The following is a 20,947-nucleotide window of genomic DNA, read 5'->3' as shown; positions in this document are numbered from 1 at the left end:
AACCAGGGCTGTAAGTGCAGGCTGGAAGATGGCTTCAGGCTAGAGAGGGGAGTGGCAAAATTATCCCTGTCTCCAGATGCCTAATTTTTAGTATGGTTGGGGATGCATTTTGTGGGAGCAAACAGGGCTGCTCTACAGAAATCCCAATCTCCCCTTCAGGAAAAGGCTCTAACAGGCAACCAGCTCAGGACAAAGGGCTAACATGGATTCCAAGGTAAGGAGGGCAGTATTGAATCACAGCTGAATGAATAATGAATAAACTCATAGAAAGCAAAAATGACCTTGAGAAATTAAAATAAGACCAGAGGGATTTTGAACCTGAAATCTGGAAACTGGAGGCAGTGTTTGAGCTGAATAACTGAGAGGGATTTCGTCGTGGTTAATGCATTAGGGCCAGTGCCAGAATCTGTTTGTAAAAATTCCTTTTAGGATGTGGTGCAAATTATTTGCAGCAAGCAGGGCCTGCCATTCCAGAGGACAGGAAGCAGAAGAATATTTTTTTACTGTGACTGTTTCCAGTGAAGAGATGGCAAATGGCTGGAGGCTGCAATAGCAGCTAAAACTCCTTGATTTAAACTCCTCCAGCTCCCCTGCACCCAAGGCTGATCCTTGCTCATTTGCTGAGCACATTGGCAGGCAGCTGATAGTGAGGATGAGAGCAGTATAGCAGAACTAGAGACAGTTCCTATAGATACAGGCTAAAGCCGGGAGGAAGAGCAGGTAAACAGTAGCTCCTAGAATGTGAATTGGATTTGCTGTGATTCAGCCCTGGCCCCTAAATGAGGAGGAGCAGAAAGGGCTTTGAGATTTTCTAGAAGGGAACCAGGAGAAGAGAGACTTTATGGCACTGATCTTACTCAAGACACTGCTACTAGGAGAGAAAGATCTCTTCTTTGGGAAAGAGGCTTTACTGCACTTTGAAGAAATGTGTCAGAAAGGTATAAGTGAGCTTTACCCATAGTGCCTGAGAAGAAGAGGAATGTTGGCACAGGTTCAGTGGGGATGACAGAACCAGAGAGAATCACTTATAGCAGCACTGCAGATAAATGTTATGTTGCAAATTGTAGAAGTCTCAGTTTGCTTTTTCAAATTACTCTTAAACCTTGGTGTTGGCACATAAGGATGGATCCAAACAGCAGAATATGAATACCAGTTTTAAAAAAAGATTGATGAGGCCTGTGACAATTTACAGTTATGAAGTTTTAGTTTGTTAATGTCCCTAGAACATCTAGGAAACACAAGAAGAGAGTAATTATTGCATACCATGTTTGTTTTGAGGCAAGGCAGAACCTTTGAATGAAAGGTGAATGTTTGCGTGTGATTGTGCTAAAATATTTGGAGTGAAAATGAGAAAAGTAGAAAAATGAAAGAAGCTCCCGAAAGCTCTAACTCCTCCTATAAAGGGTGAATTTCCACTGGCAACAGGGAAACAGAGACTGTGAAGATCTAGCTGACCCCCCAGATATGCAGAACACTGCAGATTTTTTAGATCACATTCATATCACATGAAAGGGTTGGAGTTGCCAATATTGCAATACTTTGCGTCGAGTTAGGTGGGAAAATGAAATCATACCATCAGTCAGCAGAGGATGATTTACCATTTTTTGGAGCTGTCAAGAACTTGTTTTACATATCTAAAGTTTATTTTGCTTTGTATGCATATGCTAGTGCCAGTACCAAAGAAATGTTATGGGCACCAACACACGGATGATTTGAGGCATGGCTCATGTTAGCAGACAGCTAAAAATTCTCCTGGGGTAAACTATTGCATCAGCTTCGGAGGGACTGCTAACTGGGATTGCATACTTGGGATGTTTCCTCGCTGTTTATGGGAAAGGGTTTATATTTAGGACAGAACATGCATCTCTGCATCTCAGGCATTCTGAAGGGAGTGGTCAGGTGGTTAGAAGAGCAGGAATTGCCTGATCATGGATCTGATCCCACATGTGATCACAGTTGTCTGATCTCTCCTTTAGGGACAGGCCTGGGTCAGGCATGGTCAGGCTGATGGCTTGCCCAGATGGTCTTGTTAGTAAATTAATTGCCAGCAGTGTTAAGCAAGGGAGAAAGAAATCCATTGCTCAGGGGAATGAGTGTATTCAAAAGAGACATCTGTTTCACCTCCCCCTCCAATTTGCAGAAGTGCCATCATACCTAAACCAACTGCTGAGGTAGTGGACTTTAGACAGAAAAATTGGGCTCCAGGGCAGCCAACAGCTGTCTTTGGTTGTAGTGCAGAGTAAGCCTAGGAAGTCACTTGGCTCATAAAGTCCTCTCAGCTCAATACCCCTCATAAAATTTTTGTTATAAGAATCTTGTGCTTCGGGTATTGAATAACACAAAGGATCTGAGAAAACAAGCATATATGTGGGGTATGATATTCACCACTTGTACTAGACACTTTCAAAGGGGTGCTTTGTCAAGACAGTAAAGCATCTAAAGATTATAAAAACCCTTCCTCAAACTAAGAGGGAGCTTTTTTTTTTGGCTGAAAGACAGGAGGATTTAGAAAACTGGTGCAGGAGATGTGCTACTCACATTGCAGGCAGGGGTTCTGCCTGTGTGCAGTCATGGCAGCCCATGTGCTCGCATGTCTCCCCCACATACTGGCTGTAGATTAAGAAAATTTATTTTTTTTACAAAGCTTCACTGAGATGGAAGCAAGAAGCTGTGCAAGTAAAACTGTATTCAGATTTTTTTCTTAGCAGATTTGGAGTCCAAACAGGGATCAAGGGAGAAGTTTTGAATTCAGACAGGCTTATCAGGCTTTTTGAGAATCCAGAAACCCATACCTCATCTATTTTTGCCTGCAGCTCAGTGTACTCAGTGAGCTTAAAGCCAAAAGTATTAATATGATATTGTCAGTGACACTACTGTATAATGTTATAGAGACTGAGCAGTTCAAGTACTGCTGCTAAATCCTTTCCCTGTTGTGTCTATATATTTGGCCTCCTTCCAAAACTGGGGATTAACCAAACATGTCACTGTTAATAAATGTTGGGGTGATCATCTCTTGTTATACACATGAATTATTCTCCTGTTCCTTCTCCTTTACTTGTATCATTTAATATGGAAGAAAAATCTTGTGTAAAATTTTCATTAGTTATTTTCATTAATTTTGGTCTCTAGTTCCCAGCTCCAAAGGCAGCAACACATCTCTCCATCTTGGTAGCTCAAAAAAAGCAAGAACTGAGAATATAAACCTGGCCCAGCTTTTTTGTGTTTGGTCCTAACCTAAACACTCTGCCAGACCTTGTGGATGTGAAGCAATGGAATAGTGATCATTTAGACAGAAAGACAGTAGATTTAGATTGATTATTATGAAAAAATTCTTTCCTGTGAGGGTGATGAGGCACTGGCACAGGTTGCCCAGAGAAGCTGTGGGTACCCCATCTCTGAAAATGTTCAAGGCCAGGAGGGATGAGACTTTGAGTAGCGTGGTACAGTGGAAGATGTCCCTGCTCATGGCAAGAGGGTTGGAACTAGGTGATCTTTGAAGTCCCTTTTAACCCAAACCTACAATTCTACAATTCTTTGTGAAAAATAAAAGAAGTCTTTTGTATATATTTTTGCTACCAAAAAATTGAAACCAGCCTCCAACACAATGAGAAGCAGTGCAGCTGTGCAGGGAAACGTTTGTCTGAGAGAAGCTGGTCCTGTGCCATGAGCCTAGTCTGTAAATCAGGAGAGGAGTTATAAGAGTGTTTCTGGAGAGGAGTAGAATCAGAGTAACACAGCACAAAATCAAGGGTATCTTGAAAAGATTTATTTGAGTAATGCTCAAGGGAAATAAAAACACTTTTGAGTAGCATGTTAATATGTTTGAAATATTTCCAACAATTCAGATCAGTTCATCCAGCCATATGCTACCTCTATTTATTTGTTGTTCTACTGTGTCAGACTTAAGGCATGTGGAGAATGAATGCCCAAGAAATGTAACTATTAGTCAGAAAGTTTTATTCTGTTGGAACTGCCTTCCCATTAATTGAAGCAACACCTGAGTTACAACAGAAATTGTTACCCAGAGTAGCTGAGAGGGAGAGAGCCAGCACTTGCTATGAGCCCAAGGTGTCTCTTTAACTAAGTCTGATTGACAAGGCAGGTAGGATGAGCTGTGTTAGATGCCCAGTCCTGGGTTTGGTCTTCTGTCTGCAGGACATGCTGGAGAAACACCTTCACTCCTATAAGGTGAATGTGGAGCTACCACACTCTGTGTGGATGTGGTAGTTTAAGGTAACCCATCTGGTTTATCTTAGAATTCAACCGTATGCCATTATAGGAACAGCACCTTCGAAGCAGAGAGTAAAAATTAACATGCTGGAGTGAGCCACGATCAAGCAGTTCCAGCAGGACATGTAGGGAATTCTGTGAGGCTTTTTAATTGCTCCAGACTCATTCACATCCCTCTCTGCACCATTTCAGGCCTAACAAGATTCCCACGCGGAGCAGCACCGCCAGTGACTACTCGAGTCTGAGTGATTCTCAGCTGCTCTTCGGCTCCCAGTTCTGCCCGGAGAATGTGCAGTCGGCAGCAGCACCGCTGGAGCTGGGCTTGCAGCTGGGACAGCAGAACTCCCAGGATGTGAGTCTCGCTCTCAGTCAGCCCTGTGCAGGCACAAATCCACCACTCAAAGTTAATGGAAAATGCTGAAATCAGGTGGTAACATTTGCAAATGTCAGTAACTGCTGAAATCAAGTTATCTTCTTCCTACATACACATACTTACTGTGACAAGACAAAGTAGCAGCCTGGTCAGATGAAAACCTGGTATTTATAACAGATTGCTATAAATTATTATTGAGATAGGTATTATTTTCTTCAATCACATTTTTTGAGTTACTAAAATAATATGAAATTATTCTCAAGCTAATGTCTTTAGGCCACCTACCTAGCCAAGGTAGAATATTACGTCTATTTTTCTTTCAAAAATGTTGTGTTTCACTTCCTTAGCTTTCCAGAAGAATGACAGCGCTACTCAGTGTTTGCTTCCCTGCACTGACAATGACCTTGCTGCATTGTTGTTATGGCAGATGTTTGGATGATTTTGGATAGGGATGAAGAGTTTCTACGCTCACAATGTTCCTCCTACAGCTCATGGTTTCTGATGTTACCAGCCTCCACTAAAATAGTTCCTGCGCTGCTAACAGAGAGCACTGGATCTGAATAAACACACCTGGAGCAAAGATTAGTAAAGAGCAGTGGTGCCAGCTTGGAGGCCCCAGGCTGTCCTTCAGCTCCAGATGCTATCTGCTGTCCTATGCATTTTGCTTAGGAGCAGTTTTCATCAGACACAAAGTAGGAAATTCACTTTTCACGATTAAAAAAAATTAATGGAATTTGCGTTTTCTTATGTTTTAAGGAAAAGGCATTTCCATTTTGGTCACACAGTGTCTGGAAATTTTGTAGAATGAAGCTTTCATATTAATATTAAATTTCTTTGAAAATGTGTATTGAAGAATGTGAAAAACTCATCTACAGTCTGTTGATGTTGCTAGTTGGCAGCAAAATGATGTCATCCACCAGGAAATTCAATAGGATTTTTTTAGATTCCTGTACAGGCAGATTCTCCTGACAACTTGAATTTTTCACAATTCCAGGAACACTGGAATTCATTTATAGTCTCTGTCTTGAACACAGAAGGGAAAAAGCCCGGCACACCTTATAATTGTAGCAAACTGAAAATCCTCAAGATGAGAGAAAAGCCTTCATCTGGAGGAATTTGGGCTGGGTCTCAGTTCCACAGGGAGCTGATCTAACTAGGCACACTAAATGAGGCATAATCTCACTAAATTCTTAATCTCCTCGTCCAATCTAATCTGTCATGCCCAATCACTGTGATCTCTGTCTGCAAAGCACTGGATAAACAAATGGTTTCTTCTAATTAATGTTCTGATTATTTTTGTACTTCAACATTTTTCTTTTGTTTGTGTCACAGAGTGAGCCCAGTATTTTTACCAAATACCAGACAAAACCACAGTTATTTGATGAAGAAACAAGAGAAAAATGTTCACTTAATTTTGGTGCAGGAAGAGTGAAAAGTGTCTTGGAAAATTTTGAAGTGAATAAGAACAAAATAAAGGACAAATATGACCGGTATGTAGACATCCATTGGAAATTCTTTCCATGCTGGTGGTTATCACTCCCTGCAGCTCCTTCTTCCCCTCTTACAAATCATACATGACATAGCTGTATATTTCTCCAAGAAAAAAATTTTCAGGTTTTAAATAATTTCTAATTGGAAAGTCGCAAGGTAAGAGAATAGGGTTTATTTGCAATTTATGTAACACGTTCAGCCATAAGCCCCATGGAACAGCAAAACTCTAACCTGAATTTATCTTTGTCCTTCTTTATCTAATCAGAATTGTTTCTTTTTTCTGTATTGGTTCTCTGTGAAAACCCTTATTTTTCAAAATTTTATAGGCTATGTGGGGACTGATAAAAGGGACTCTGAGCATGGCCTTCACATTTGGGCCAGATGAGGGGATTGCCAAACACACGTTTGCAGGTTGCATCTTTATAAGCATGCACATATCTCTAGAATTTTATTTCCATACAAGATTTTTATGTATTGTTTTTTTGATAACAGACAAGTGTTTTTTGCTAATGTGATTTGCATCTGCTCTTTGTCAGATGTCAAGAATTACACGTATCTGTAGGTCCTGAAGGCCTTTAAGGAACAAGGCAGTGATTTGAAGCTCAAAAATGAAATATGGCAAAATCCCCAGTGCACCTATAAATAATTCTTAGCACTGTACGTTTTGTAATGTAACATCCAAAGTGAAGGGTGTTTTTATTAAAGCCTTTGATCAAATCTGGCTATGTATCTCTTCTGCCTTTTCAATGGGCACTATGTTTCTGATAAGGCAAAATTTGATTCTCTATTGCCTATTAGAGGAAGATTTTTGTAATGAAATAAGAAAGTAGTTTTAAATGTTTAGGCATCACTCATAATTATTCTTTATTTTTTCTTTAAATGGATTATGCTCCTTCCTACACTCCAGACTTGCTCCCAGATTAGAAGCCTGTTTATAGAAATAACTATATTATCTTTGCAAAGATAAGTGTATAATTTATCAATTTGTATCCCCCGCAAGTTTGACTAAGAAAATGAGTATCTTCCTTTCCATAAGTCTAGAGAGATTTCAGAAGCACTGCCTAATTCTCATAACTAGATTCTACCTGGCCTCTGCATATTTTTGGCTGTTGTAATTTAGATCACTCAAATGATTGACTTAAAATGACCTGAATCTTCATACAGGAAAAGGTTATCACTTTGCTTAGCAACCATCCGTGCATTTTGGTGTGGCAGGTTAATCATGAATATAGCCTGGTTCCTGATAGGCTGGCTCAACTTAAAAGGACAGATAACAGAAACCACAGGCATAATCTCAGGAGGAAAGGATTTGCAGTATTTGTTCTTCCTGGCCTGGGCTTTGTTGATGCTGAAGCTTTTCCCCTGTTTTTCCCACAGTTATTTTAGTCCAAACACAATATCCGTGTATCGCAGCAACTGGCACGTCACCGCACAGGCTGGGTCCTTCCGGAGCAGATAACATGGCGATCACACCCCAGCAGCTAATGGACAGTTGTGCAAATGCCAATTAAAAATTTGAGAGAGGCACCAAAAATCTGAGAGTAAAAACCCCATAACTTCATGTAGATGACATACATGGGTATTTGTGTATATGTATTTTTTTCTTACTTTGCATTGCAGAGTCCATGTTTTCCTAAAACAACTGAGGTGACTTCAAAGGGTTATGCCCCCTGAAGAAATCATGTTTCCATGCTTACATTACATACTACACTATGCCTTGCAGTGTTTCCTGACTCATTTTTACAGTAATCTTATCAATTTTTGTACACTTCATTAACTTACATTTCTGGTTCATACTTGTTGGTTTTTTTCCATTTTAGTGAAGTCCTAAGCTCCTTTATTTCCAGCATCAAAGACAGGCTTCAAGAGGTAAGTTATTTCAAATTCAGGATATAAAACAGTGAAGAGTTAGAAATAATACAGACCATTCAGTGTTCACTTTCTCTCCTTTACTATGTGTTTATAACACTATGTTGATATCTAAAATATTACATTGTGTGTCTTAAGTACTCAGATACTTTAAACCAACAATTTTAAGGTTTTTTTGCATAAACCATTCACTTTGTGGCCTTAGGGTCAAGGTCTTTGGGGACTTGCTTCAGAGTCAGCGATGGAATTTCTCTGGGTCTCTGGAGCAAAAACAAGCTGTAGTGGCCATCTGCAAATACCAGGTTTTTTTTCCTTCTGCCTGAAGAAAGCAGTCTACTCTCAGGATTAGTCATTGTGGTCTGAAGGTGAAGGTCTCTCCCCCACCCTTTCTATAATTAATTTTATTAGTTATTATTAGTCCTATTTTACAGATCAGTATCTCTTTTTTGAAATATTTTCAGATTTCATGAGCCTTTTGAGCCATCCCAGATCTTCTTTGGGGTTGCAACCAGCAGCTGGACAAATTGTTTCACATGACAGATAAACAACCATTTTCAGGCTGCTCCATTCCATGAGTTGCAGTCATTGTTCTGTGGCATCTGAGGCTGTGATTTTGCAAACAAAGAAAATTGAATATTTTAATTTTCCCATTTACCTTTGTTTTTGCAGCTGCAAGTGGGCTTCGAGAAGTTTGAAGAAATGTTCGATTCTAAAAACAAATCCATTTTGGTTTGCCTAGAAACCCTTTTCAAGACATGTAAGTCCTTCCGGTGTTCGTGTTGACAGCAGAGGGCACAGTCAACCTGCCAAATGTCACCAGTCTGCAGGCTGGGGTGAGCTGGGCAAGTCATGCCACTCACAGCTGCTCTCCCTAAGGGAGGAGAGAAAAAAGACTTATCAATGCCATGGACTTGTCAAGTTTTTCCATTCCTACTCTCTCATTTTTTCCCCTTTCTCTGCCCTCTTGTACTTAGGTGTTGCATGGTTAGACACTGTGCTCGAATAGATAAACACAATCTCTGGTTTTGTGTTTTGCCTGGAGTATGGTCATTTTTAGACCATCTGGAGTACTAATGGAATACACAGTAAAAATAACTTAGGTATTTATATCCTGAGTATCCAGTTTCAGTTTTTAGGGCTTTCTCAGATTTTCATTTGTTACTTTGCAGTGCTCCATTACTCCTCTGTGCTTGAAGCGATTAAGTTTTGGATGTAAACAAAACTAGTACTACTCATTTCTTGAATGAGAAGCACATAGTGAAGCACACTATTGCCATGACAAAAAAGTGACCTCCAGAAAAGCTAGTAATGTAAAATACTTTTGAACAACTCTGTCTCTGAAGTGGCTAATCACAGAAATCTTCACTGAGGGAAAATGCTTCAAGAAATTGTTTGTAATTTAGCTTAGATCTGAGCCTTTGAGAGTACATTAATTTTTAATGCTGGTATGATACTTTATCAACACCCTGTCAGGACTGCTCAGAGCTTGCTCTGCTCTGTGCAAGAACAAGAGGCCATTTTCAATATACACAAGAAACATTAAATGAGTTATATCTTGTGAGATGAAGGCAGCAGACCTTCGCAAAAGCACAATAATATTCAGTGTGGCAAACTGCGGCTTCCATAAAGCACATCTTTGACAGATACCCTTTAAATCAACAGAGCCCTCTCAGGCAAAAAGAGTGGATTCTGATGCATTCTGCAGGAGGCCATGATAGGCTGTACATTTGAAATACCAGTCTTGTTGTACTAAGAACAGTCCTTTGCTGTGCTTGGCAAGTGCTCTTGGTGGGACCCTAATGTAAACAAGAATCTGTCTGCTTTGGCCAGCACAGCAAATTCCCTATTACACATTTTCCCATCTCCTAATTACTTCAGTGCCTCAACTTGTCCACTCTGCAGCAGGACTTTGCCTAATTTCTCACACCTCATGCGCAGACGTTGTTGTCATGGCACTGAAAATCAAATCTATTGTTCATTACTCCCCCTCTTCATTCCATACCATTTACTCAGCTGTCCTGTTTCCTCTCCATATCCATTTTAAATGAATGTGCCTTGAATGAAATAAGAAACCTCCCAGAGGTGCATACTGCTAGATTTTCAAAGCAATTGAAAAGAAAAATTGGTACTTTCTGTAATGCATCATGCTGCAGAATGTTGAATATATAATGAAAATCATCACATGCTACACAATGTTGATCTTTTTATGTTTCTGGGAAGTTCATCTATCACTGGTTAATTGCAGATAAACACTGTCATTTGACTGATATCACAGTGATGCATAATTAAGTTCCCACTAAATAGATACCTATGCTAGTGCCTTGAAAAGAGGCAATTCCCTTGAAGAACTGGTATAAAATTCCAAAACTCAGGTGATAAAGAGCTAAATTAAGAGCAAATAAAGTTCTGAATGCCAGTCAGTGATGATACAGTACCTTGGGATGTGGGTGACATGGCAGAGACATGTTAAATCATTGCAGTGGAGGATTTCACAGGCAGGAGAGGAATGCAGAAGATGAAGAGAACTAGTGCATCAGGACATTCCGACAGCTCTGAAAAGCAAAGGCAGGTGGGACTTGAAATCAAGTCTGTCTTCATTAAAGATTATAAGGAGTATCACAGGCTGCATTTTTAGCAGTGGGTAGCAAGCACAGTTGGCATAGTCTGCATTAGCCACCAGGAGAGAACAAAACAGAAAATATTTTTCAAAATGTATTTCCAAAGCGTTTCCAAATGCTGTTGGACTGGCATGCTCTGTGCAGGAAGATTTTAAAGAATGTTCTCTTTTGAGTGTTTATCCATATGTGCTTGCTCACAGTGGGTAGAGCTGTGTCTGGCACTGGAGATGAGACAAGGTTTGGCTGAGCAGCTTCCACAGAGGCACAAGTGCTCTGTGTCTTGCTCACATCTTGGTGTGCGGTGCACCGGGATGCAAAGAGGCAGGCAGACCCTATGGCCTCAGTTCTTCCCCCTTATATACATACAGTTTCTGTCATTGACTTTCCCACTCATCATTTGCTCTGTCCTTCAGATTTCTACTCCTGTAGATAATTTCTTTTCATATTTTTCACATTTTAATTTATATACCTGCACTTCTATCAAAGCCTTCTATTTTTTAATACAAATGCCGATTTTCACCACTCAGCCCTCTCTGCACTGCTTTACTGTTCTGCCATCTGGTAGTTCCAGATGTGACAGCTCAGAACAGCTGAATCCTCCACAACACCTTGTCTGCAGTGCACATGAGCAGCATCCTCCCAGGCAGCATGCCACAGGCAATCCTCTGACGCAGTGCCATCAAGGGTGACAAAGTAATGTGCAATATGTCACTTACAGAGGTATGAGGTGATACCAGGTGCCTGGTGAGTGGTTTTCAAACTTCCAGACTCCCCAGGCCCAGTAGCTGCTGGCAAAGTTTCCAGGGAAAATGGCTGTGTTTAAAATGAGATTTGAACTTGTACCGTATGGTCCAGACTGGGACACCCAGTTCAGATTCCCTTACATCTTGTATGGATTGAAAAGTCAAAAGGTTTGAAACTGATTTTAAAAATGTTTTTTCCATGTAGCTGCTAACTAGCCATGCAGTGACTGACAAAACTGTTGAGTTGAGGGACTTAACCAGACTCCAAAACATCTCAGCATGGATGGTGAGAGGAAGTATGGATGTTCCAGTAGATACTGAAACTCCTCATTGTCCCAGTTCAGGGCTTGGAGCACTGTGTGCTGCAGCACAGGGTGAGATCAGGGGCAGCTCATCCCACAGTCCCACAATGCAGGTGCTATCTGATGTCTTGTGGAAAGGGACCCAGGCTAAGCCAGCACAAAAATGCCAGCTGGCTGCTTTGAGTATATCTGAGCAGGATGCAGCCATGACAGCCCAAATGTTTCACCCTCTGGCACAGCTCCATGGCTGTGCAGGGAGAACATGCAGCGCTCTGCTGAGCTCCAGAGCTGTCTTCCCTGGTGTCTCACCAGGTTTATAGCATCTCCAATTTCCCCTACTGAATCTGGGCATGGGGGAACCAACCTTCTTCCAAATTGTTATTTAAAGCCTCTGTGCTGTTAGTGCGAGTCTCAGGATGAGCTGCATAGATGATGATAGAGAGATATCAGAAGCAGTTGCTGTTTAATATTCCTAGGCTGGGAGGCTGGTGCTCCCTCCCTTGACTGCTCAGGCTGTAGTTCTCAGCTGCTGGGAGTGCAGCTGCACCCCAGTACAGGCTGATTTGCAGGGAGCTCTCTGCAGCACAGGGTGGCAGCCCTACCCCAAGGTCCTTCAGCCTTTTATCTCATGCCAGATTTCATATTCCAAATGTTATTATTGTAAACAGTAGCATCCGAAGACAAGGGTACAGCAAATCAAAACACAGTGATGTTTCAGTTTGTAAAAAACTGCTATGTTTAAATTACCTCAAGAGAGGCACAAGTCTGTGCATAAGTCACCCATTAACTGAGTAAAGGTTTTCTGTCTGTGATCAAGTTATTGAATAACTATCTGCTGCAGGGTTTATTTGAAGAAAAGCTCTGAAGCAGCCCTTCTTGATCATGTTCAAAGACAAGAACCTAACTTAACAGGGTCCTTGATCTGATCTAATTTGGCCATCTCAACACCTGGTTTTTTTTAAGTCTCTATTAATGCTCATTTTTACTTTGTTTATTAATGTTTGACAAGTCTGAACACTCCTCTGGGTATGGAAGCAGGGAGGGAAGGAGAGTGCCCCTCCTCTCTACTGAGGGTTTTTTTTGCAGAATACTCCTACACGTACAAATGAAACGCATTCAAAAGGCTGGCTGCTGGTTGCTTGCCTGCAGCATGCTGTGCTGAGTCAAATGTATGTGCAGATCACAAGCCCAGTGGATGCAGGACTATTTTTAGACAGAGGATACTATGTTGAAGAAGAATAGGCAGACTAGGGAAACCAGAAAGTTTTAAAAATAATTCTGAGCTAAAATTAAGCATATGAAGAAGAGCAGCAAGATAAGGTAAGCTTGCAGATGCTGCCCTTTCTGTATCTTCACTATGTAGACCTGGAAGGTGATAAAGTGACATGGAAGGAGTTTGTTCCCTTAGTCACTGCTGCTTTCCTTCGCTTTGTAGGTTGGCAGGCTCCCCAAAAACCTGCTCTCAGATTGCTGGTAGCCCTTGTGTCTAACCAGGGAGATGAAAAGGCCCACTCAAACATTCACTCCCCTGTTACAAACCCATTCTGCAAGTCATAGATTTCCAGGTTTCTAAAACAGTCTAAATCTGTCAGAGCAAGACACTAAAAGATTAAAAACAATGACCAAATTGTCTGCAACAGCATATTGTTTGAAATATGTGCAGATAATCCTCATAAATCAGCCAAGCTCCTACAGAGAAAAAGGCAAAGCCATGTGGTGATGTTCATCCTGAAATAATGCAGAAATTCCACTCGACCCCAAGTCTGGGAGATGGTTTTAATTCAATGTGTGTCGGGAAGATGCATGGATGAGGCAACTGCGAGGTTCCTTCTCCCAGATGACAGCTGTGTGCACTGTGCCCAAGCAGGGTGCCTTCATAGGAGGCAAAGTTAAAAACACAGCTGGGAACAGGGGATTCCTGGTGCCAGGAGGTGCCATTCCCTATGTCTATCCCTGAGCGGCGCCTCCAGCCCTCTGCCACTCCACACTTCTGCTTTGCGTGGCTGAATGAGACAAACACTTTCAATCTCCTTTCATAAGAGGAGATTACCATGTAAGCACTTAACTAACTTGTAGCTTTCCTCTGCCCGTGTCTCAGTTCAATCTCTTTCTTTCCTTGCACATAGATAGCTGGGAAGGCGTATGGCCTTCCTGACATCCTGGGGTGCACAGCAGTTCTGTCAGCCAGAGCTGGTGCACCACCACACACCACACTGCCCTGTCTCACCTGTAGCCTCTGGTGCTGGCATTTGCATCCTTGTGTCACTTGCTAATTAACTGAATGCCCTTTGGCTTTTGCACCCAGGTGACTACAGCAGATTTTAAGCATATTTGGCTCATGAGAAGGCCTTGACGAGCACCTTTCAGAGCTCCCTTGTCCCCTCATGACACCCTGCTCAAGAGCTGATATTTTCTCTTTAGTTGGGGCTTATTTTTTAAGTTTCCCGTTATTTTTTCTCCTTTTTATTTTTTGTTTTTTAATATTACATTACAACTTCCACTGAAAAGCTTTGTTTGTATCTACAGAAAGGCCACTGTGTTGTCTTTGTCAAAGAAGTCACCTGCCTTGTCTTAGTGCATTAAATCACAATCCACCTTTTATAAAATCATGTTCCATCTTATTCCATTTCCCTCCATATCTTCAAGTACTTTTCTCCTAAAAGTCTGTTCTAAAACCTTGCACCATATGAGAACAAATTACTAAGCCCATAATTGCTCAGATTTTTTTCCTTTCTTCCTTCCCAAATTTTTAGAACATCCCTGTTTTTTTCACAGAAGCAAAGCCTGTACAATCACTTTCTGCCTGCCACTCCCTAATAGCTTTTAGCTCTTTAACCAATTCCATCTACAGTTTGACAGAAGGGCACAGCTCACTAAGATAATTAAGTCCCTGAAAGCTTAATGAAAATAGCTGAGCAGGAGGAGAAGGGATCCCCAGTGCCCTGCAGCTCTGCAGCCTATGAGCACAGCACTGTGGGGCAAGAGGTGCTCAGCAAGGAGCTGAGATAAACACTGGTGAGCAGGAACAGCTTCAGATGGGCTCTCAGCTCCTCTGACACCAAAGTCAATCAAACACCTTGGATCTGTAGCAAAAGTAGATTCATTAATTGCACAGCTCTTGTAGCCACTTGTTGAAATGTAGGTTTTATTCTGATTTTTCTCAGGTACGCAGTGCTACTCCTGCACTCCAGGGTTTCAGCTATCCTGGCCCATTGGTTTGGCAGTGGTTTAATTCAGCAAGAGTGCTTTGGATCCTCTTTTCTGCTGACCAGCCAACTTTCCACACCATCTGTACACACCTTCCTGTACCCTTCACAGGAAAGACCAGACATGTTTAGCTCTTTCTCTCTGCTCTTTCTCAGCTCTTTCTCTCTGTCCTAATTTACGATTTTAAAGGAGACTTCCAAAGGATTGCTAAAGATTTTTCATCTCCACACACACTGCAAACTGTGTTCCCATCCTATAGCATAGCAGGCACAGCAGCGGTTCCTATAAGAGTAATTGAAGCTGTATGGGGGGAGTTATATTCTTATCCCATCATATAACACAAATCCTTGGGGTTTTATCAGTTTTTCAACAAGACTGACTGAAGCCAAGAGCAACTTGCTCCAATTTAAAACCCTCCCAGGGAGCCCGTGCCTCCACAGGACACTGCTGGGGCCCCCACTACCAAGTGCTGGGCACAGCTGCCTGGTTCAGGTGGTTTCTGACCCCATCTCTTCCCATGACCAGCAAATGGAAATTCCAATTCTTTGCACGCTCCTTCATCATTTCCTTCTATTCGTTCCAGCAGTTTTCCTTCAGTTTTTAGCCTCCTGTGCATTTTTGACACAGTTTCTCTGGTTGCACTTCTTAGCCATTAACCTCTTACACCTCCATCCTGTTTACCATCACCTGGCTGCATGAGAGTGTTGGTTATACGGGGGTGGATCAGCTATACTGGGGTCCCCCTGCCTTGGCCATGCCTGTTGTGCACCTGGCAGACAACGAAGCCTCAGCCTTCCCTGTGCCGAGCCTGCCAAATTCTGCAGCTTTGCACAGCCTCCCTTCTCCAGCTGCCATGTTAACAGAGTGCAGTAAAGGAGGTTTGGCCTACGTGCAGCATCTTACAAATTTCAAGTGCCTTTCATTAAACATCCCCCCCATTGTTCACTGCTCAGGGTTTGGGGACATCACAGCAGGAGAATCATGTGGTGATTCATGCCAAGCCATGCAAGAAGTAGCAATAGTATTGATAGTACTTTATTCACATTTACAAATGAAAGACCAAATGTGTTTTTTATTGATTTCCCTGTTTAGTGGAAGATGCTCTTCAGAGTCACTGCAGCTTGGTGCTGAAAGCTTTGACAGATAAAAGCCAAATGGAGCAGGCACTGCTGGAGATGGAGAGGAGACTTGCAGCCGTAAGTGAAGAAATTAATCTTTTATTCTGAATCCTCATTCTGAATTTCTCCTGCTTCTTCAAAATACTGAATATTAAATTGCCTTTGAATGGTGGATTATAAAGCAGACTGCTCCTGTTATAATGAAAGAGGAAAGACATATTAAATGCTAATTCCAGGCCAGTTACTGACAGAGGCTTACCCAAGAGCTGGCTAACAGTACTGTAAGCTCTGATGAAGCCCTGGTCAGTAAGAGAAGAAGCCAACAGTGCCTTGTTGTGGCAGGCCGTGATGGAGCACTCCCTGCTTCCTCACCTGACACATGCCTTCGCTGGAGGAGGTGGTGCAGTGCATGCCTGTGAGGGGTGAGCACCTCACAGAAGTGCAGCACCTTGTCCCTTCAGCCAGGTGTTTTCCAGGGGGAGGAAAAAAGACGTGAAAAGAAAACAAAGTGGATGTCAGAGACATGCAAATGAACTGTCAAAGACCTCCTGAACAGGTCTGGTTTCTCCAAAGGCCCTGCTGCAGGAATTGCTTTTGGCAAGGATGTGTCACACCAGCATGTGAGAAGGCAGTGCTCCTAAGAGAGGGGGTACACAGTGGGTTAGGGGGATGCTCCAGTCCCAAACCTCTCACCTTTATGGGACAGTTTGAGGATATGTATTACACAGGAAGATACAAATTGCTAATCTTCATGTCAATACCAAACTGACACATGGTACCTAAAACTTTATTACTCTTGTGCCTTTTTGTGGGTTTTTTACTGCTTCTGCTCTGCTTTTTGCTTCCCTAGAAAGATGTGGAGATTTTGGATATGAAATCCAGTATCCAGATGCTGAAGGAGGGTCTGGAGTCTCTGCCAGCCCAGATGAATGACCAGTTCCTGAAAGTGTGTAAAGAACTTGGCTTCCAGAAGCTCTGTAATACCTCAGCTGAGCAGCACATGCTTGTGTCTAGTGCCAGCCTGCCCCCTCACATGACTGATAAGTCTTTCCAGACATCCCCTGGGCTGTACCAGCTCTGTGTCCTGAGTGAGGAGCACCCACACTGGCCATGCTGCCCAGGGAGGGGAGTTTGCAGCTGCTCAGGCCGGTCTCATTTCCCCTGTGTGACAGTGGGGCAGCAACACGGAGAGTCCCCTGGAAGGAACCAGGTTACTGGAGATGGCACATGTAAGGGTGACCTAAACCCAGCCTCAGGAGACAAAGCCAGCCCCATTGCTACAGCAGCCTGTGGCAGAGCAAACACCTTTTTGCAGGAGGTGAAATACAGCTTGGAGACACAGAGCTGTGCTGCCCATCCTTGCATGTGCTGTGCTGGCAGACACTTTCTGGGGAGTAGTCAGAAGAAACACTGTCCTGTGCTCCCAGAAGTGCCTCTTCCAACCCCACTGAGGAAGGCGTTCAAGAGAGGCACTCAAGGGTTTGAACCACTGACACCATCACAGCAGCAGCAGCCTCAAGTTTGCCACCATTCTGCACAGAAAGCGACACCTGGGCAAAGACAGAGCAACTGGTCCACAGACCACGAGGTGGAGAAGGCAGCTGTAGGGAACAAAACAAAACAGAGTCCTGGAAGGATGTCCTGGAAAAAAGCAGTAGGGAGAAAGAAAACGTACTCCACTAAGAGGAAAGGCGAACACTCTCGATGTGCTGACAGTGGGATGAAGCAGAGGAAGGCAAATGGGATTATTGACTTGGAAAGCTCCAGAAAAAATTGCCTTCCCAGATACTTGGTTGATCTCAATTCAGAAAACTCTGACCCAGTTTTTGCAGCTCCCCATCAGCAGATCCTCAGCAGTGCTCAGCTGGGGCTTACAAAGAATTTCCCACCAGTGCCGTGCTCTGATAAAAGCCTGCAACAACTTGCAAGCAGAAGAAAGAGAAGTCTCGAAATTAAAAAAAGAGTGGATGTTTCCAGTGTAAGAAGGTATCTCTTGGATTCCTCTCCTGAGGAGGATGTACTTTCCCTGTGTAGCACAACAGGTGTAAAGCAAATGAGCTGCTTCAGCCTCCAAAGCCCCTCAAGCTCCAAGAAACCACATCCTGTCAATCCACTGGCTCAGCAGAACACAGCCTGTTGCTCTTTGCTGTTTGATTGTGATTCTTCTGATTGAAGGGGTTTATTCCATGCTCAGAGCCCTTAGTGCAGGATGACCATTTCAGTTGCAGTTTATTCCTCTAGGTGTGTTACCTGCTTAGTCAGAGGCAAGACTCAGGCCTGGATGTTTGAAAGTGCTATTGCCCAGTTTGAGATATGGTAAGGGACTATGTGGGGTTTGAGCAGGGCTCTGCCCTGGTTTGGAAAGCTGAGGGGATCTGTATTGCTTTACTTGCCCACTCCCAGCAGAGATACCATGGGCTTGAGTTACCAAAGTATTTACACAGCAGGGAAGTACCTGACATTCCCAGGGAGGAGAGGGCTGGCAGAGCAGACGGTCAGGCCAGTCATATTTGGCACTGAGATCTACTGGAAACTCCTCACCTAGATCGATATAATGCTATCTCTGTGGCCAGAAGCTTCACTCTGTTTCTCACTCGTAGTATCTCTATCACTTCGTTGTGTAAAAGTTCAGGTTTTTAGTAGAGTAGTGTTGTTCTGGTTGATTTTGATCAGGTTCAGATTTGTGTCAGGAGTTGTTTGTGTCCTTTAACTGAGGAAAACCAAACCCCAGCGTCTCAGGTTCCTCCACTATTATATCTCTTCTCCTTACAGGCTGAAATTCCTTGGTTTCAGAGATTCCAGGAAGTTATTTTGTTTCTACTTTATTTGTCTTTTGTATCTCTTGGCTGATTACAGAATTTTCAAGGGCAGTGGTTCTCAGAGACCAAAGATACAGCAGGCAGATCCAGCAGATGAGATGTTGGATAGTCCGAATTCCCACAGACCAACTCTTTTCAGGGTACCCAGCTGTGACTGTGGGCAGCTCCCACTGCTTTGGGCATTTGTGTCACGTTTGATTTTTGATCTGAAATGTTACTAGCAAAAGAAGCATTTTGGTGTTGACAAAACCATATTGCCACAAATCCAAATTATCCAGCTTTGTCATCCCGAGGGAAATGGCTGGGATCCCTTTTTTTCTGGCTTAAATAAACTCATCTTCAGCAAAGCCCAGTGTCTCTATTTTGTTTTTTTGGGAGAGGCAGAGGCCTGTTCCAGCAGGAGAACCGGCAGTTGCTCTTTAGCTGTTTAACTCCCCTGGATTGTGGAATTGGAAGGATTCCTTTTTTAGCTCCTCTCTGATGTTTAAAGATGGAAACCTTCACCCTTCCAGCTTAACATTGGTCCAGTGATGTTAATTAGCAAGGAGAAGGGGGGGGTGGAGGGGAGACAGTCAGATATGGGGAGCCCCCAGAGCTTGGGACCCCCCTGTCAGTGAAGGGGGCTGGTGATGGCTGCCAGCAGCAGTGGCTGTTCGTTCACATTGCCCTTGTGTACTCGCCTCCCCAGCAGCCCCAGCACAGCCTTTACTGGGCAAAACCCGTTCGGTGGGCTTGCCACCCCGTGTGCTTTGGGATCGGGGAGGACGAGTGCAGGTCCCTGTGCAGCCCCTGGCCTTGATGCAGGGAGCTCGGCAGCACATGGCTGAGCTTGGAGGGACCTCTGGAGGTGTCTGTTGCAAGCCCCTGTGCAGAGCCAGCGCGGGGACTGGCTCCTCGGCACCCCGAGATGGAGCATCAGTGCCATGGGGTGCAACACAGGGCTGCCCTGGGGACCCCTGCAGCTCCCTGCCACACGCAAAACCCGGAACATAGCACAAAACAAATTCCCTGGAGATGGAGGTGTAACAGCAACAGCAGCCAACAATGCGTCCCCGTGTGTAGGACCACTTCCCTGGTGAATGGGATGAAGCCCCGGGGTGCCACCCTAGCCCCACAGCCCCTCTGTGTGTTCCCACTCAGGGTCTCCTCCAGGGTTTTAGCTGCCAACAAGAGCATTTGTCCCAATATGGCTGTGACAATGGCAGCACCTCTCCCAGCCTTGCTGGACAAAAATGGAAGCATGCAGGCTGCGTGGCAGCAGACTTCCCAGACACTCTACTTGCACCCTGGCGGAGCTGGTCCTGCCTCCCAGGCTATACTCTCAGATCACTGTCACTGGCTCCTTGCTGGATCAGCCATACCCCAGGTATGTGTGGTTTCTCCTGGCCTTTGACTTCATGGAGCTGCCAGTAGCCATGTTTGTAGTGGTCTTGTCCCACCTTTCAACCAGGGAAGGTGCCAGGGTGGTTCCACCTGCAGCACAGCCAAGAAGGACTGTGGAGGGCACAGGGCAGAACCATAAAACACACACAGTGGTCAGAAAAAAAGCGCAAAGTTGGGATCCAGGCTGTCTGGGGCAATTTTCTCTGAAACTGGAGTTTTGGAGATTTCTTGGGGGAAAACCCAGGAGAAAGGAGAGACCAGTGATCAAAAGCCTGTGACACCCAGGTGGCCATGGGCACAGGGGCTGAGAGAACTGGTTGCATCCTCCACCCAGCATTCCTGGCTGTGCAGGCAGCAAGCAGGTGGCTGCTGCAGCAGCACAGAGCAGGGGGCTCAGCTTTTCATCTGCCAGTGAGTCACTTGGCAGAGGAGGAAACCTCTGACAGCACCGAGGATGTGGAGGTGGCTGCTGTGCCTCTGCCTTGTGCTAAAGGTGCTCCAATGACTGTGGTATATAGGGCACAGCCAGCTCCCTTCCCACAGTCCCACTGCACACTCAGCACTGCGGCTGCACCATCCTCAGGATGAGACCATCCAGCTGCAGTGGTGCCCAGTGCTGGCAGTGCCTGGTGCAATGCAGGATCACCTCCACTCTCCCCCTGTGTGCCCTCCTCAGCACTAATCCCCGGACTAGCTGCCTGCCCTGCCTCCTTTCTGGGGCCCAGTGTGCCGGAATTGCCCAAATTCCTGGACCCTGCATTCAGCTGGCTGCCACAGCCTCCTGATCCCACAGA

General features: G+C 44.0%; 1 protein-coding gene across 1 annotated transcript; it reads left to right on the top strand.

Moving 5' to 3' along the window:
* The first annotated feature begins 202 nt into the window (after nt 1-202).
* On the top strand, nt 203-19,207 carry IHO1 (interactor of HORMAD1 1). Its single transcript, XM_069028352.1, has 8 exons — nt 203-214; nt 4,156-4,223; nt 4,423-4,582; nt 5,936-6,093; nt 7,915-7,963; nt 8,633-8,720; nt 15,926-16,029; nt 16,802-19,207. Exons 1-8 carry the CDS (start codon nt 203-205, stop codon nt 18,122-18,124), a joined length of 1,962 nt encoding a protein of 653 aa, XP_068884453.1. The 3' UTR covers nt 18,125-19,207.
* Nucleotides 19,208-20,947: the final 1,740 nt, after the last annotated feature.

Source organism: Aphelocoma coerulescens, chromosome 12, assembly GCF_041296385.1.
Source record: "Aphelocoma coerulescens isolate FSJ_1873_10779 chromosome 12, UR_Acoe_1.0, whole genome shotgun sequence".
Taxonomy (NCBI): domain Eukaryota; kingdom Metazoa; phylum Chordata; class Aves; order Passeriformes; family Corvidae; genus Aphelocoma; species Aphelocoma coerulescens.
Note: the sequence above shows the minus strand (reverse complement) of the source record. Positions and strands in the feature narration are given on the sequence as shown.